The sequence below is a fragment of the Saccostrea cucullata genome, unplaced genomic scaffold (genome assembly GCF_032062105.1).
Source record: "Saccostrea cucullata isolate Sc308-1 unplaced genomic scaffold, CSIRO_AGI_Scuc_v1 ctg1269, whole genome shotgun sequence".
NCBI lineage: Eukaryota > Metazoa > Mollusca > Bivalvia > Ostreida > Ostreidae > Saccostrea > Saccostrea cuccullata.
In genome coordinates this window covers 47,936-65,680 of record NW_026925954.1, presented here as the reverse complement: position 1 = coordinate 65,680, position 17,745 = coordinate 47,936, and the positions used below count along the sequence as shown (strand labels likewise).

Here is a 17,745-nt window from a genome sequence, read left to right as displayed (position 1 = left end):
TATAGAAAAAAATTAAACGTCAAAAATCTTCTCAAGAATCACTGGACCAGAAAAGCTGAAACTTATGTAGAAGTATCCTAGGGTAGTGTATATGTTAATTTTTCCTAATAATGACCCATGGAGGTAGGGCGAGATCACGATAGGTATTACAAGGGGGTATCTGTTAAAGAACAGAATAACCAATGTTACTCAGGTGAGCCATGCGGCCCATGGTCCTCTTGTTAAAGTCTACTTTAGTTGCTCTGAAAAAAGACTAATTTTTTATAGGACAGACTGTGAATGGGAGGTGGGGGCGCTAAAAATATCTGATTAGCCTCAACGAAAAGAAAATTCTCTTAGATTTTGTTTTGGGTGGGGTAAGGGCTTGGTGATTAATATAAGGTCCATTTGTGTGGAACCAGTCTTTCAATGAATAGCTTTAGTCTAAATTGCAAATGGAAATTCAAGTTCAGAAAAAAATGTTAAGGGGAAGGGTGAGTTCAGCATCCCATCCTGAATCGAAACTTGGAAAGCAAAAAACACGTGCATGTTGATGATAATAATTTTGTGGTCACATTTTGAAGTGCCATACGATGCATAGAGTTATAGATATCGTTTTTCATATTTGCAGTCGGCACAAATTTCTTGCAATCATGGTATGGCTGACGCAAGTTATATTGGATTAGTAATTGAATTGAATAAGTGAATAAAAAGTCAACAACATGTTGCTGTGCAGATTGTTTTTAACTTTCCAAAAAAAATTTTTGAACTTTTTTTCGGTTGTCAGAGAGTAACTTAAAACGACGGTGACGTTGGCGCGTAACAACGTCACATCAAGATAGTGCTTTTCATCATGCCACCTCGGTCATTGTCAAGGCATTATCACTGAAACCAATATTTATACAGCAGACAATCATACTCATTTTTTCACCTTAAAATAGACAGAAACTCTCTGCTCTAATTTGGTCCACGAGCTTGGCAACTTTACGTCAATTTTACTCTCACACGCGCACGTACGCATCGTATGCGTAATGTTTTCAGCATGTTAACACTGCAAAAATGTAGCTGGTGTTTGTCGAGACTTTCTCACAAACACTCACGTGTACCAAACCAGCTGGATTCTGTACATGCTATCCTAAATCGAAAATTTGGGATTCACTTAGCGCACGTACGCTTGTAATAATCGTATGCGGTAATGTTTTCAGCATGTTCACACTAAATGTAGCTGGTGTTTGTCGAGACTTTCTCACAAACACTCACGTGTACCAAACCAGCTGGATTCTGTACATGCTATCCTAAATCGAAAATTTGTGGGATTCACTTAGCAGGGGGATTCGTTGGCTTTGGAATAATACAGCTACTCTCAGGCGTTTAGACTACCGTCGGAAGGCTTGAATAATAATCCTCTGGCGAACTCAATACACAGGAAAATTAAGTCTTTTTCTGATGCGCAAGGCATATTATGAGATTTTTTATTTTCCATTAGGGTTAGGGGGGGGGTATCGACATATCAATTACAATAACTCAGGAATTATCAATCAAAGTCACATGAGATTTTCGTAACTTGTTGATTAAAGAGGAATTAAAATGTACGATAACAAAACTGGAAAACATATTCGAAATGATAGTTTTAATTTAATTCAAAAGTTTAATATGGGTTTCTTTTCCCTTTCAGTATAGTTAGATACGGATTCAGTTGACTCAAATTCACGTGTTACAAGTTGTTTATCATAGACTGGCGCAATGTTATAGGTTGAGAGAAGGAAAACAACCAAGTCGATACAGCCAGCCCACGAATATTGAATGAACTACTAGTACGCAGGGGTCCACCGGCAACGTGTTGACTAAGGATCCCTGGTATTGCAAGGATGCCTGCAATTCCCCGCTAACTATAAAATTATAGTTTTAATATTTTTCATTAATACACAACAAAATTACCACTTTTCTTAAGTATTAAGAATAAATTTATATTTGTGAAAGTGCAAGGGTGTGTCAATCAAACCTATCCAGAAATATCCAGATATATCCAGAAAGTTTCCATATCTTCGAAATAAAAAAAGATATTATATTTTCATGTGAAATACTATTCCAAAATATCAGTAGTGATTTATCAATCAATTACTGTAGATCACTATATTTTCGCGACACCTTATTTTCACGAGATAGGCATTGCTTCTTCATAAGCGAGACAAAATTTTCACGAATTGTGGTTATTGCTCTATATGATCCTAAGGAATACTATTATACGCGAGAATTAAATTTTCGCGAGCACACTGTCTCGCGCAATTACGCGAAAATAAAGTTCTTGCGAATGAAAAGTGATTTACAGTATAAATAAAATTTGAGAAAATATTAACTTCAAATTTGTGTCTAATTTTATTAGCACCTTTAATATGATAAATACTGCTTGAAAAAAAATATAGAAAATACAATATAATACAACACTTTGTAAGTTTTGTCAATAAAACGGATGAAAAGCAAACATTTTCAAGCAAAATGGTGTGCAATGTCGTAGTGGGAAACGCTTTCAATAAACCATATAGCTCCGAGAAAAATTACACAAATGTCACAGACTCCTATTAGAATTAATCAAGCGGAACGTCCACTTCCATAATACATTCCTTACATAACCATGCTTTGCGACGTGAAATTCAGTTTTTTAAAAAAAACATGTTAAATGTTCTTTGAATCCTTTTGTGAAGTAAAAGTCGTAATGTTGAAGGAAAGGGCATAAAAGACATAAATACTCAACTAAAAACTCTTCTTGCATCCTTTTCGACTTGCATGATTTAAAGATAAAGTTTGGGGTTTTTTTTAAAATAACCACTGGCTAAAATTGTATGTTGAAAATAGATTTAAAATAAAACAGCTTAGACAATAAGTAGAAATTTGTTTAATCGTTAATAACAAGATAAAATATTAACAGAACAAGAAAAATAAAAATTCACCAAAAATAATAATAATAACAACAAAACGTGTTAAAAAGACTGCAAAGGTCTAAAAATCAAATAAATAAATATTTCTTTCTCGGATTGAAAGTAATCGTCATCTCATTACATAATTATTAAGTACTTTCTTCTCAGCTTCATATATTAAGAGCTGACTCAACACACTACTATTTTAAGTTTCAGTTGATTTATCTCCTAGGAGACTCAGAAACCTTATACTAATACAATAAAATGAAACAAACGGCACTGGCAAAAACGCTGAACAGCACATACATCAGGCGTGATTCCATTCTTGAATCCGCTGGAAAAAAGAAAATCATTAAAATATGAAACCATACCTATACATTTTAATCTTGCCAAAAAATGTTATTAACTTAACCAAACTCTGATGAAATCAGAAATATAACCTACCTCCAGCACCCAAAGAATCCATTTGCACGATACAAGACCCAGATCCTGGCTGACAATTACTTGATGTTGTTGTCTGTCCCGCTGAAGAAGATGTTGTAGTCTGTCCAGCTGAAGAAGATGTTGTGGTCTGTCCCGCTGAAGAAGATGTTGTGGTCTGTCCAGCTGAAGAAGATGTTGTGGTCTGTCCCGCTGAAGAAGTTGTGGTCTGTCCAGCTGGAGGCGATGTTGTGGTCTGTCCCGCTGAAGAAGATGTTGTGGTCTGTCCTGCTGAAGAAGATGTAGTGGTCTGTCCAGCTGAAGACGATGTTGTGGTCTGTCCCGCTGGGGACGATGTTGTACTCTGCCCAGCTGAAGTTGCCGGGTGTCCACCAGCTGTTGTTGTCTGTCCAGCTGAAGACGATGTTGTAGTCTGTCCAGCTGAAAAGGATGTTGTGGTTTGTCCTACTGGAGGCGATGTTGTGCTCTGCCCAGCTGAAGTTGCCGGGTGTCCACCAGCTGTTGTTGTCTGTCCAATAGAAGCTTGTGTTGACGTTTGCATGCCTTGTGTAGTCATTTGCTGGGATGTGATACCTGTAGAAGCTGGCATTGATTGCACAGATGCTGAAGACATTGTAGAATATTGAGAATATTGTGAAGATGTAGGAGTATACGACTGGTAAACTGAATTCTGTGAAGATAAGGGAGGATTAGAAGAAAATGATTGGTATTGAGAATATTGTGAAGACGACGTTGGGAATTGAGAATGGGAGGATATTGATGAATATTGCGAATACTGCGAGGAAGCTGGAGGATAAGACGACATTGTTGGATATTGGGAATACTGGGAAGATGTTGATGGGTAAGAGGACATCGGTGGGTGTTGAGAATACTGGGAAGATGTTGGTGGATAAGAGGATATCTGTTGGTGTTGAGAATACTGGGAAGATGTTGGTGGGTAAGAAGACATCGGTGGGTACTGAGAATACTGGGAAGAAGTTAGAGGATAAGAAGACATCGGTGGGTACTGAGAATACTGGGAAGATATTGGTGGATAAGAGGATATCTGTGGGTGTTGTGAATACTGGGAAGATGTTGGAGGATAAGAGGACATCGGTGGTTGTTGAGAATACTGGGAAGAAGTTGGTGGATAAGAGGACATCGGTGGTTGTTGAGAATACTGGGATGATGTTGGTGGATAAGAAGACATTGGTGGGTATTGAGAATACTGGGAAGAAGTTGGAGGATAAGAAGACATCGGTGGGTGTTGAGAATACTGGGAAGAAGTTGGAGGATAAGAGGACATCGATGGGTGTTGAGAATACTGGGAAGATGATGGTGGGTAAGAGGACATCGGTGGATGTTGAGAATACTGGGAAGAAGTTGGTGGATAAGAGGACATCGATGGTTGTTGAGAATACTGGGAAGATGTTGGAGGATAAGAAGACATCGGTGGATGTTGAGAATACTGGGAAGATGTTGATGGGTAAGAGGACATCGGTGGGTGTTGAGAATACTGGGAAGATGTTGGTGGGTAAGAGGACATCGGTGGATGATGAGAATACTGGGAAGAAGTTGGTGGATAAGAGGACATCGGTGGGTGTTGAGAATACTGGGAAGATGTTTGAGGATAAGAAGACATCGGTGGATGTTGAGAATACTGGGATGATGTTGGTGGAAAAGAAGACATCGATGGATACTGAGAATAGAAGGAAGAAGTTGGAGGATAAGAAGACATCGATGGATACTGAGAATAGTAGGAAGATGCTGGAGGATAAGAAGACAACGGGGGATGTTGAGAATACTGGGAAGATGTTTGAATATAAGAGGACATCGGTGGGTATTGAGAATACTGGGAAGATGTTGGTGGATAAGAAGACATCGATTGATACTGAGAATAGTAGGAAGATGTTGGAGGATAAGAAGACATCGGTGGATGTTGAGAATACTGGGAAGATGTTGGAGAATAAGAAGACATTGGTGGATGTTGAGAATACTGGGAAGATGTTGGAGGATAAGAAGACATCGATTGATACTGAGAATAGTAGGAAGATGTTGGTGGATAAGAAGACATCGATTGAAACTGAGAATAGTAGGAAGATGTTGGAGGATAAGAAGACATCGGTGGATGTTGAGAATACTGGGAAGATGTTGGAGGATAAGAAGACATCGGTGGATGTTGAGAATACTGGGAAGATGTTGGAGGATAAGAAGACATCGATTGATACTGAGAATGTTGGTGGATAAGTCGATTGAAACTGAAGATGTTGGAGGATAAGAAGACATCGGTGGATGTTGAGAATACTGGGAAGATGTTGGAGGATAAGAAGACATCGGTGGATGTTGAGAATACTGGGAAGATGTTGGAGGATAAGAAGACATCGGTGGGTATTGAGAATACTGGGAAGAGGTTGGAGGATAAGAGGACATTGATTGATACTGGGAAAACTGTGAGGTCATTGGAAGATAAGAAGACAAAGACTGATGTTGAGAATATTGTGAAGAGGTGTAAGGATATTGAGAGTATTGAGACGATGGTGATGGAGTTGTTATATTTTGGCAAATAACCCCCGCGTCATCGGCGAGTGCACAATTGCCCGACGTGTCCGAATGATCAACAGGACAAGCATAAACATCAGGTTCCATTCCTGTACATTGCACATTAAATATAGCTCTATTATAGCTGTAGTCTCGTGGCATGAGTTTTGCAACACCTGACGGGTAACCAAACTGTTGGCACAATACATCAGCGTCCAAATCATCCCATAGATAACCACAGACAGTCCCCGTATAGCCAGTTACATTATGTGTTGCCATTACTCTTCCATCATGTCCAATATATACCATATTGACAAGATCTAAGGGAAAAAATTAGAATTCAAAATATTCAGTTACATCAAGGCAACCATCAATGTTGTAATAGGTATTTATCCATGTATCAGTAATGTCTAAAAATATGAAAATAACAATAGGAGGAAATAAATTCAAAAGACCAAAGGGCCTTAATGGTCGTCTGAGTATAGTAAAACTCAGTTATAACGAAGACACTGAAAATACTTCGCTATACCCATAATTCGTTATATCAATATAAGGAATTCATTAGATATATATAGTTCAGGATCCAAGATAACTTTGCTTTATCCGTAAATTCGTAATATCCAAATTCGTACTAAACGAGTTTTACTGTATAAAGCAATGATGAGTTGAGAGGATTTTCGAAGAAATAATACATCTGTATATTCTTAAAATTTAATCACTAGAGCCCTTTCTGACTCTCTTAATCCTAAAACATGGGCGTTGAATTTCAAAATTAAAAAGAAAACAAGCTTGTTCTTCCTAATCAAGACTCAGGTGTCTGCTATTTTTATTTTTACAGAAGGGCCATTTTTAAGACTTACAAAAAAAATGCATATATTTACCATGTACACAACAGATCCCCCCAAACCCCAGAAACCCTTGAAAAACCTAATCTAGCCATTTAATTAAATTTTTGAATTTATGCATCCTTGCTGATTACAGCCAAGTATGTATTTCATTACATGATCTTTACCAGTCTTTTGTGTTACTATATCTTTTTTTCTTTCAAAATTGAATCCTCAAGAAAGTTATGTAAATTAACATTAGTATTTTTGACTCTGTTACACCTTTGAGTGTCCGTATGTTGAGAGAAAAAAAACATCTTGTATGGAAGGACACCCTGTCAAAACAAAACACCCATTTATATCACCCAACAACAACATATACCCTCATCCTATTAAACTATTTTGAGCCTCGGGTACACTGAAGCGATTTTCACTTGAAGAAAAACTGACCTTGGGAAGTATTCATGCAATTGACCCCTGCATCACCATGATAAGCACAGTTTCCTGACATATCCCACTCGTCTACAGGACATTGTTGAACGTCGGTTTCGTAACCCTGACATCGAACGTTAAAGATGAGGTGATTGTTCATGTAGTCACGTGGAAGAAAACTGGCAGTTCCAGAAGGATATCCCATCTGTCGACAAACAACGTCGGCATCCTTATCATCCCATTTGTCACTGCACACCGTCCCTGTTCCGTTCATGGTTTGAGCGAACACCCTACCTCCCGGTCCCACCCAAACAGTTGAATGTCCTTTTCAAAGAGGATACAAAATTACATTTAGGAACATTCGATAGATGTTGTTAATTGACTGATTGATTTTTCTCCCTTTACTTCCTTTAAACGTTTTTTGCTGTGATTTATACATTTTATGTGATGAATACTTGAAAGACATCAGAAAATAATAAATATGTTGTCTTCCTCCAACCCCTCTTCCAAAAACAATGGCATCTTTAAACAATTTCGATTCATTCGAAAAGTACATCTTTGTCAATGCCTGATGCTTCAGGAAGTGTTGAGAGTTGATACATGACGAATCTATACCCATTTATTGAATCAACTAAATTTAAAGAAAAACAACTTTAATCTTCTGTTTTATTTCATTGAAAGAAAAGCATTTTTAGTATGCCTTGTTCCACTCCTATTTCTTACATAATATTTCTTGGGCAAAGTGAAAGATCATAATTATCCTTTCTTTAAATTGTTTAACTTGACTTCCAACTATTGTTGTTGAAGTGGAACTAGTAATACCAATATTTTCTGCAGCAGCACACAAGAGGGTCATATCTTGTACTGAATGTGATGATTTAAGTATAGTACTAACCCTGAGTCGTATTCATGCAATTGACTCCGGCGTCACCATGATAATAACAATTTCCAAACAAGTCTGAGTGGTCTACTGGACATTGTTGAACGTCGGTTTCGTTACCCTGACAACGAACATTAAATATGACGTGGTTGTACATGTGGTCACGTGGATGGAAACTGGCAGTTCCAGAAGGATATCCCATCTGTCGACAAAACACGTTGGCGTCCATATCATCCCATTGGTCACTGCACACCGTCCCTGTTCCGTTCATGGTGTGAGCTAGCACTCTTCCTCCAGGTCCCAGTGTCACGGATGATTGAACTTTTGAAATAAACGTAGATATAGAGGCCAATTATTTGAATCTGTAAATCGTCAAGTTTCATAACTAGAAATCGCATTCCTGATCATATATAAAAATATGTTACCCAGTAATGACCTTACTTTTGTAAAAGTATCTTCTTCAGCGATATTTTATGGCAATGATTTATTGTGATTTAGGTAGATTTTGATACGTTCATTTTTGATTGTAAATGTAATTATTTATCATAGACAATTGTACAAGATATCACACGCTGTCTTGAATTTAGCTGAGAATGCTTTCCGCCAAATGTACAATATATACAACACAAATCAAATATACAGGTAATGTATTTGGAGTATTAATCGAATATGTTCGTGCTTCTTCTTCCTTATTTCTGATTTCTCTTTCAAATTACCAAGGCATATACATTTCTCTTATGTACATACTCTCCTATCTTACCATTGGTCATGTTACTGCAGGAAACACCTGCATCATCAGCATATCCACACATTCCTGACATATCATAGTCTTCGCCCTGACAAGATTGAAGTTGGGACTCGTGTCCGAAACAGTTGACACTATATAACAGGCGGTTGTACGTGTAATCACGTGGCAAGTGGATTGCAGTTCCGGAGGAAAATCCCATCTGACGGCAGACGACATTAGCATCGACGTCATCCCACATGTTACCGCATACTGTGCCAGTCGTGTTACTGTGAACTAATACTCTTCCACTGGGTTCGATAGATACAATGGGTTGAATACCTGAAACATGTGGAAAAGCCCTATAAACATTATTGACACTATCATCAATTCTTGAACTGATTTATGATTTGAGCTTCACTGGTCTTTTGTCTTGTTCCATCTTTTTATTCTTTCAAAATTGATTCTTGAAGAAAGATATGTAAATCACACTGTTTTTTTTCCTTAGTCTCTGACACCTTTGTGCATTCAGAATGTTAACTTTATTGTGAAAAAAACACTTTGTATGAAAGGACACGCTGTCATGATCAAACATCCATTTATATCGCTCGACAACAACACGTACCCTCATCCTATTAAACTACTATTTTTAGCCCTGGGGTATCTTTGAATTGATTTTCACTTTAAAAAAAACAAACCTTGGGAAGTATTCATGCAATTGACGCCTGCATCACCATGATAAGCACAGTTTCCTGACATATCCCACTCGTCTACAGGACATTGTTGAACGTCGGTTTCGTAACCCTGACATCGAACGTTAAAGATGAGGTGATTGTTCATGTAGTCACGTGGAAGAAAACTGGCAGTTCCAGAAGGATATCCCATCTGTCGACAAACAACGTCGGCGTCCTTATCATCCCATTGGTCACTGCACACCGTCCCTGTTCCGTTTATGGTTTGAGCGAACACCCTACCTCCCGGTCCCACCCAAACAGTTGAATGTCCTTTTCAAAGAGGATACAAAATTATATTTAGGAACATTCGATAGATGTTGTTAATTGACTGATTGATTTTTCTCCCTTTACTTTCTTCAAAAGTATTTTGCCGTGATTTATGCATTTTATGTGATGAATACTTGAAAGACATCAGAAAATAATAAATATGTTGTCTTCCTCCAACCCTTCTTCCAAAAACAATGGCATCTTTAAACAATTTCGATTCATTCCAAAAGTACATCTTTGTCAATGCCTGATGCTTCAGGAAGTGTTGAGAGTTGATATATGACGAATCTATACACATTTATTGAATCAAATTTAAAGAAAAACAACTTTAATCTTCTGTTTTATTTCATTGAAAGAAAAGCATTTTTAGTAAGCCTTGTTCCATTCCTATTTCTTACATAATATTTCTTGGGCAAAGTGAAAGCATCATAATTATCCTTTCTTTAAATTGTTTAACTTGACTTCCAACTATTGTTGTTGAAGTGGAACTAGTAATACCAATATTTTCTGCAGCAGCACACAAGAGGGTCATATCTTGTACTGAATGTGATGATTTAAGTATAGTACTAACCCTGAGTCGTATTCATGCAATTGACTCCGGCGTCACCATGATAATAACAATTTCCAAACAAGTCTGAGTGGTCTACTGGACATTGTTGAACGTCGGTTTCGTTACCCTGACAACGAACATTAAATATGACGTGGTTGTACATGTGGTCACGTGGATGGAAACTGGCAGTTCCAGAAGGATATCCCATCTGTCGACAAAACACGTTGGCGTCCATATCATCCCATTGGTCACTGCACACCGTCCCTGTTCCGTTCATGGTGTGAGCTAGCACTCTTCCTCCAGGTCCCAGTGTCACGGATGATTGAACTTTTGAAATAAACGTAGATATAGAGGCCAATTATTTGAATCTGTAAATCGTCAAGTTTCATAACTAGAAATCGCATTCCTGATCATATATAAAAATATGTTACCCAGTAATGACCTTACTTTTGTAAAAGTATCTTCTTCAGCGATATTTTATGGCAATGATTTATTGTGATTTAGGTAGATTTTGATACGTTCATTTTTGATTGTAAATGTAATTATTTATCATAGACAATTGTACAAGATATCACACGCTGTCTTGAATTTAGCTGAGAATGCTTTCCGCCAAATGTACAATACATACAACACAAATCAAATATACAGGTAATGTATTTGGAGTATTAATCGAATATGTTCGTGCTTCTTCTTCCTTATTTCTGATTTCTCTTTCAAATTACCAAGGCATATACATTTCTCTTATGTACATACTCTCCTATCTTACCATTGGTCATGTTACTGCAGGAAACACCTGCATCATCAGCATATCCACACATTCCTGACATATCATAGTCTTCGCCCTGACAAGATTGAAGTTGGGACTCGTGTCCGAAACAGTTGACACTATATAACAGGCGGTTGTACGTGTAATCACGTGGCAAGTGGATTGCAGTTCCGGAGGAAATCCCATCTGACGGCAGACGACATTAGCATCGACGTCATCCCACATGTTACCGCATACTGTGCCAGTCGTGTTACTGTGAACTAATACTCTTCCACTGGGTTCGATAGATACAATGGGTTGAATACCTGAAACATGTGGAAAAGCCCTATAAACATTATTGACACTATCATCAATTCTTGAACTGATTTATGATTTGAGCTTCACTGGTCTTTTGTCTTGTTCCATCTTTTTATTCTTTCAAAATTGATTCTTGAAGAAAGATATGTAAATCACACTGTTTTTTTTTTCCTTAGTCTCTGACACCTTTGTGCATTCAGAATGTTAACTTTATTGTGAAAAAAACACTTTGTATGAAAGGACACGCTGTCATGATCAAACATCCATTTATATCGCTCGACAACAACACGTACCCTCATCCTATTAAACTACTATTTTTAGCCCTGGGGTATCTTTGAATTGATTTTCACTTTAAAAAAAAACAAACCTTGGGAAGTATTCATGCAATTGACGCCTGCATCACCATGATAAGCACAGTTTCCTGACATATCCCACTCGTCTACAGGACATTGTTGAACGTCGGTTTCGTAACCCTGACATCGAACGTTAAAGATGAGGTGATTGTTCATGTAGTCACGTGGAAGAAAACTGGCAGTTCCAGAAGGATATCCCATCTGTCGACAAACAACGTCGGCGTCCTTATCATCCCATTGGTCACTGCACACCGTCCCTGTTCCGTTTATGGTTTGAGCGAACACCCTACCTCCCGGTCCCACCCAAACAGTTGAATGTCCTTTTCAAAGAGGATACAAAATTATATTTAGGAACATTCGATAGATGTTGTTAATTGACTGATTGATTTTTCTCCCTTTACTTTCTTCAAAAGTATTTTGCCGTGATTTATGCATTTTATGTGATGAATACTTGAAAGACATCAGAAAATAATAAATATGTTGTCTTCCTCCAACCCTTCTTCCAAAAACAATGGCATCTTTAAACAATTTCGATTCATTCCAAAAGTACATCTTTGTCAATGCCTGATGCTTCAGGAAGTGTTGAGAGTTGATATATGACGAATCTATACACATTTATTGAATCAAATTTAAAGAAAAACAACTTTAATCTTCTGTTTTATTTCATTGAAAGAAAAGCATTTTTAGTAAGCCTTGTTCCATTCCTATTTCTTACATAATATTTCTTGGGCAAAGTGAAAGCATCATAATTATCCTTTCTTTAAATTGTTTAACTTGACTTCCAACTATTGTTGTTGAAGTGGAACTAGTAATACCAATATTTTCTGCAGCAGCACACAAGAGGGTCATATCTTGTACTGAATGTGATGATTTAAGTATAGTACTAACCCTGAGTCGTATTCATGCAATTGACTCCGGCGTCACCATGATAATAACAATTTCCAAACAAGTCTGAGTGGTCTACTGGACATTGTTGAACGTCGGTTTCGTTACCCTGACAACGAACATTAAATATGACGTGGTTGTACATGTGGTCACGTGGATGGAAACTGGCAGTTCCAGAAGGATATCCCATCTGTCGACAAAACACGTTGGCGTCCATATCATCCCATTGGTCACTGCACACCGTCCCTGTTCCGTTCATGGTGTGAGCTAGCACTCTTCCTCCAGGTCCCAGTGTCACGGATGATTGAACTTTTGAAATAAACGTAGATATAGAGGCCAATTATTTGAATCTGTAAATCGTCAAGTTTCATAACTAGAAATCGCATTCCTGATCATATATAAAAATATGTTACCCAGTAATGACCTTACTTTTGTAAAAGTATCTTCTTCAGCGATATTTTATGGCAATGATTTATTGTGATTTAGGTAGATTTTGATACGTTCATTTTTGATTGTAAATGTAATTATTTATCATAGACAATTGTACAAGATATCACACGCTGTCTTGAATTTAGCTGAGAATGCTTTCCGCCAAATGTACAATACATACAACACAAATCAAATATACAGGTAATGTATTTGGAGTATTAATCGAATATGTTCGTGCTTCTTCTTCCTTATTTCTGATTTCTCTTTCAAATTACCAAGGCATATACATTTCTCTTATGTACATACTCTCCTATCTTACCATTGGTCATGTTACTGCAGGAAACACCTGCATCATCAGCATATCCACACATTCCTGACATATCATAGTCTTCGCCCTGACAAGATTGAAGTTGGGACTCGTGTCCGAAACAGTTGACACTATATAACAGGCGGTTGTACGTGTAATCACGTGGCAAGTGGATTGCAGTTCCGGAGGAAAATCCCATCTGACGGCAGACGACATTAGCATCGACGTCATCCCACATGTTACCGCATACTGTGCCAGTCGTGTTACTGTGAACTAATACTCTTCCACTGGGTTCGATAGATACAATGGGTTGAATACCTGAAACATGTGGAAAAGCCCTATAAACATTATTGACACTATCATCAATTCTTGAACTGATTTATGATTTGAGCTTCACTGGTCTTTTGTCTTGTTCCATCTTTTTATTCTTTCAAAATTGATTCTTGAAGAAAGATATGTAAATCACACTGTTTTTTTTTCCTTAGTCTCTGACACCTTTGTGCATTCAGAATGTTAACTTTATTGTGAAAAAAACACTTTGTATGAAAGGACACGCTGTCATGATCAAACATCCATTTATATCGCTCGACAACAACACGTACCCTCATCCTATTAAACTACTATTTTTAGCCCTGGGGTATCTTTGAATTGATTTTCACTTTAAAAAAAACAAACCTTGGGAAGTATTCATGCAATTGACGCCTGCATCACCATGATAAGCACAGTTTCCTGACATATCCCACTCGTCTACAGGACATTGTTGAACGTCGGTTTCGTAACCCTGACATCGAACGTTAAAGATGAGGTGATTGTTCATGTAGTCACGTGGAAGAAAACTGGCAGTTCCAGAAGGATATCCCATCTGTCGACAAACAACGTCGGCGTCCTTATCATCCCATTGGTCACTGCACACCGTCCCTGTTCCGTTTATGGTTTGAGCGAACACCCTACCTCCCGGTCCCACCCAAACAGTTGAATGTCCTTTTCAAAGAGGATACAAAATTATATTTAGGAACATTCGATAGATGTTGTTAATTGACTGATTGATTTTTCTCCCTTTACTTTCTTCAAAAGTATTTTGCCGTGATTTATGCATTTTATGTGATGAATACTTGAAAGACATCAGAAAATAATAAATATGTTGTCTTCCTCCAACCCTTCTTCCAAAAACAATGGCATCTTTAAACAATTTCGATTCATTCCAAAAGTACATCTTTGTCAATGCCTGATGCTTCAGGAAGTGTTGAGAGTTGATATATGACGAATCTATACACATTTATTGAATCAAATTTAAAGAAAAACAACTTTAATCTTCTGTTTTATTTCATTGAAAGAAAAGCATTTTTAGTAAGCCTTGTTCCATTCCTATTTCTTACATAATATTTCTTGGGCAAAGTGAAAGCATCATAATTATCCTTTCTTTAAATTGTTTAACTTGACTTCCAACTATTGTTGTTGAAGTGGAACTAGTAATACCAATATTTTCTGCAGCAGCACACAAGAGGGTCATATCTTGTACTGAATGTGATGATTTAAGTATAGTACTAACCCTGAGTCGTATTCATGCAATTGACTCCGGCGTCACCATGATAATAACAATTTCCAAACAAGTCTGAGTGGTCTACTGGACATTGTTGAACGTCGGTTTCGTTACCCTGACAACGAACATTAAATATGACGTGGTTGTACATGTGGTCACGTGGATGGAAACTGGCAGTTCCAGAAGGATATCCCATCTGTCGACAAAACACGTTGGCGTCCATATCATCCCATTGGTCACTGCACACCGTCCCTGTTCCGTTCATGGTGTGAGCTAGCACTCTTCCTCCAGGTCCCAGTGTCACGGATGATTGAACTTTTGAAATAAACGTAGATATAGAGGCCAATTATTTGAATCTGTAAATCGTCAAGTTTCATAACTAGAAATCGCATTCCTGATTATATATAAAAATATGTTACCCAGTAATGACCTTACTTTTGTAAAAGTATCTTCTTCAGCGATATTTTATGGCAATGATTTATTGTGATTTAGGTAGATTTTGATACGTTCATTTTTGATTGTAAATGTAATTATTTATCATAGACAATTGTACAAGATATCACACGCTGTCTTGAATTTAGCTGAGAATGCTTTCCGCCAAATGTACAATACATACAACACAAATCAAATATACAGGTAATGTATTTGGAGTATTAATCGAATATGTTCGTGCTTCTTCTTCCTTATTTCTGATTTCTCTTTCAAATTACCAAGGCATATACATTTCTCTTATGTACATACTCTCCTATCTTACCATTGGTCATGTTACTGCAGGAAACACCTGCATCATCAGCATATCCACACATTCCTGACATATCATAGTCTTCGCCCTGACAAGATTGAAGTTGGGACTCGTGTCCGAAACAGTTGACACTATATAACAGGCGGTTGTACGTGTAATCACGTGGCAAGTGGATTGCAGTTCCGGAGGAAAATCCCATCTGACGGCAGACGACATTAGCATCGACGTCATCCCACATGTTACCGCATACTGTGCCAGTCGTGTTACTGTGAACTAATACTCTTCCACTGGGTTCGATAGATACAATGGGTTGAATACCTGAAACATGTGGAAAAGCCCTATAAACATTATTGACACTATCATCAATTCTTGAACTGATTTATGATTTGAGCTTCACTGGTCTTTTGTCTTGTTCCATCTTTTTATTCTTTCAAAATTGATTCTTGAAGAAAGATATGTAAATCACACTGTTTTTTTTTTCCTTAGTCTCTGACACCTTTGTGCATTCAGAATGTTAACTTTATTGTGAAAAAAACACTTTGTATGAAAGGACACGCTGTCATGATCAAACATCCATTTATATCGCTCGACAACAACACGTACCCTCATCCTATTAAACTACTATTTTTAGCCCTGGGGTATCTTTGAATTGATTTTCACTTTAAAAAAAACAAACCTTGGGAAGTATTCATGCAATTGACGCCTGCATCACCATGATAAGCACAGTTTCCTGACATATCCCACTCGTCTACAGGACATTGTTGAACGTCGGTTTCGTAACCCTGACATCGAACGTTAAAGATGAGGTGATTGTTCATGTAGTCACGTGGAAGAAAACTGGCAGTTCCAGAAGGATATCCCATCTGTCGACAAACAACGTCGGCGTCCTTATCATCCCATTGGTCACTGCACACCGTCCCTGTTCCGTTTATGGTTTGAGCGAACACCCTACCTCCTGGTCCCACCCAAACAGTTGAATGTCCTTTTTGGAAAAACATACAAATTTATAATTCCCTTTCTTTCCTATAATTTTTTTTTCTGTCGTAATTTAGCATTTTATGTGATGAATATTTGAAAGGCATAGCAAAATGCTAGTAATGCTTTGCATTTTTCCAACCGCTCTCTCGGAAAAAAATATCTTAGAAAAGTTTTTATCCATTCAAAATATTGTATGGTAAAGTTCGCTGGAAAACTACATCTTGTTAATGACCGTTGCTTCATAAATTGTTGAGGGTAGGTATATGTTTAATCCATACCCATTTATTGCATCAAAAAATGGGGGTTTTTTTTAAATTGAGAAAAGGGCATTATGATGTGTTTTCATTTTATTGAAAGAAAAGTATTTTTAGTATGTCTTGTTCCATTTTTATTCTTATACTTTATTTGTTGAACAAAGTTAGAACATAGAAATTATTATTTGCTCGAAAAGTCTACCTTGACTTCCAACTGTTGTTGTGGAAGTGGAACAAGTAATGCCAACATCATCTGCACCAGGACACATGAGGCTCATATCTTGTGTATCGTAGGAACAGTCTTCCAATCTCGCCTCCGTTCCACTGCATTGAACGTTGAATAGGGCATGTGGAAGACTCGACCTAGGAAGAGCGTAAGATGTCCCTGAGGTACCGTATCCTAGCTGCCGACATAAAACGCTGGCATCGTTGTTGTCAAACTCCCAGATACAAGCCGTTCCAGTAATACTTCCTCCACTAAGCACTAGCAAGCGATCGTCCACATCTATCATCAAGGTCAAAGCTGGCTGGCCTAAACATAAATGCATTTTACATTGATTTCTATTTAAAATTTGTTTAAATATTTTGATTTATATACTTCTCATTTTGATTGATTGATTGGTTGTATGTTGTTTAACGCCCCTCTCGAAAATTTTTACTCATACGGAGACACCACCACTTGCAGATTGAGAGTTGCAAATTTTGTCCTATACTCGGCACTTAGGACTATTGAGCAGTGAGAGTTTTTCGTGCCAACACCTATAGCAAACTCAGTTTATAGGTCTCATCTGAAGAAACGGTTTCCACGTCCCACAGATGAATTCGAACCTGCGACGTAAGGATCTAACCACTGCGTCTGCTGAATCAATCAATCTCTTCATTTACCCTTAATATTCAATAACAAGGAGGTTGTCCAAGAAAAACATTTTAA

The 17,745-nt window shown here is 37.6% G+C and overlaps 2 protein-coding genes across 2 annotated transcripts; both read right to left on the bottom strand.

Annotated features, from left to right (window-relative positions):
- Nucleotides 1-2,991: 2,991 nt before the first annotated feature.
- Nucleotides 2,992-4,956, bottom strand: LOC134270162 (uncharacterized protein DDB_G0271670-like). The gene is made up of 2 exons (XM_062752345.1): nt 3,339-4,956; nt 2,992-3,228 (listed from the first exon to the last, which is right to left on the bottom strand). The coding sequence occupies exons 1-2, from the start codon at nt 4,954-4,956 to the stop codon at nt 3,146-3,148; spliced, it is 1,701 nt and encodes a 566-aa protein (XP_062608329.1). The 3' UTR covers nt 2,992-3,145.
- Nucleotides 4,957-5,573: 617 nt separating this feature from the next.
- LOC134270161 (deleted in malignant brain tumors 1 protein-like) lies at nt 5,574-17,195 on the bottom strand (the record flags this gene model as incomplete). The annotated part of the gene is given in 16 exon segments (XM_062752344.1): nt 5,574-6,172; nt 7,127-7,432; nt 8,004-8,309; nt 8,749-9,054; nt 9,411-9,716; nt 10,285-10,590; nt 11,030-11,203; nt 11,206-11,334; nt 11,694-11,999; nt 12,568-12,873; nt 13,313-13,618; nt 13,976-14,281; nt 14,850-15,155; nt 15,595-15,900; nt 16,259-16,564; nt 17,017-17,195. Coding segments are annotated over 16 exon segments (4,650 nt in total), but the record flags the coding sequence as incomplete, so codon positions are not given.
- Nucleotides 17,196-17,745: the final 550 nt, after the last annotated feature.

Coding starts and splice junctions, on each gene's coding strand:
- LOC134270162 (XM_062752345.1), bottom strand. CDS start 4,956: ATGTCTTCTTATCCTCAAACATCTTCCCAGTATTCTCAACACCCACCG. Junction 3,229..3,338: donor GGATTCTTTGGGTGCTGGAG/GTAGGTTATATT, acceptor TCTTTTTTCCAG/CGGATTCAAGAATGGAATCA.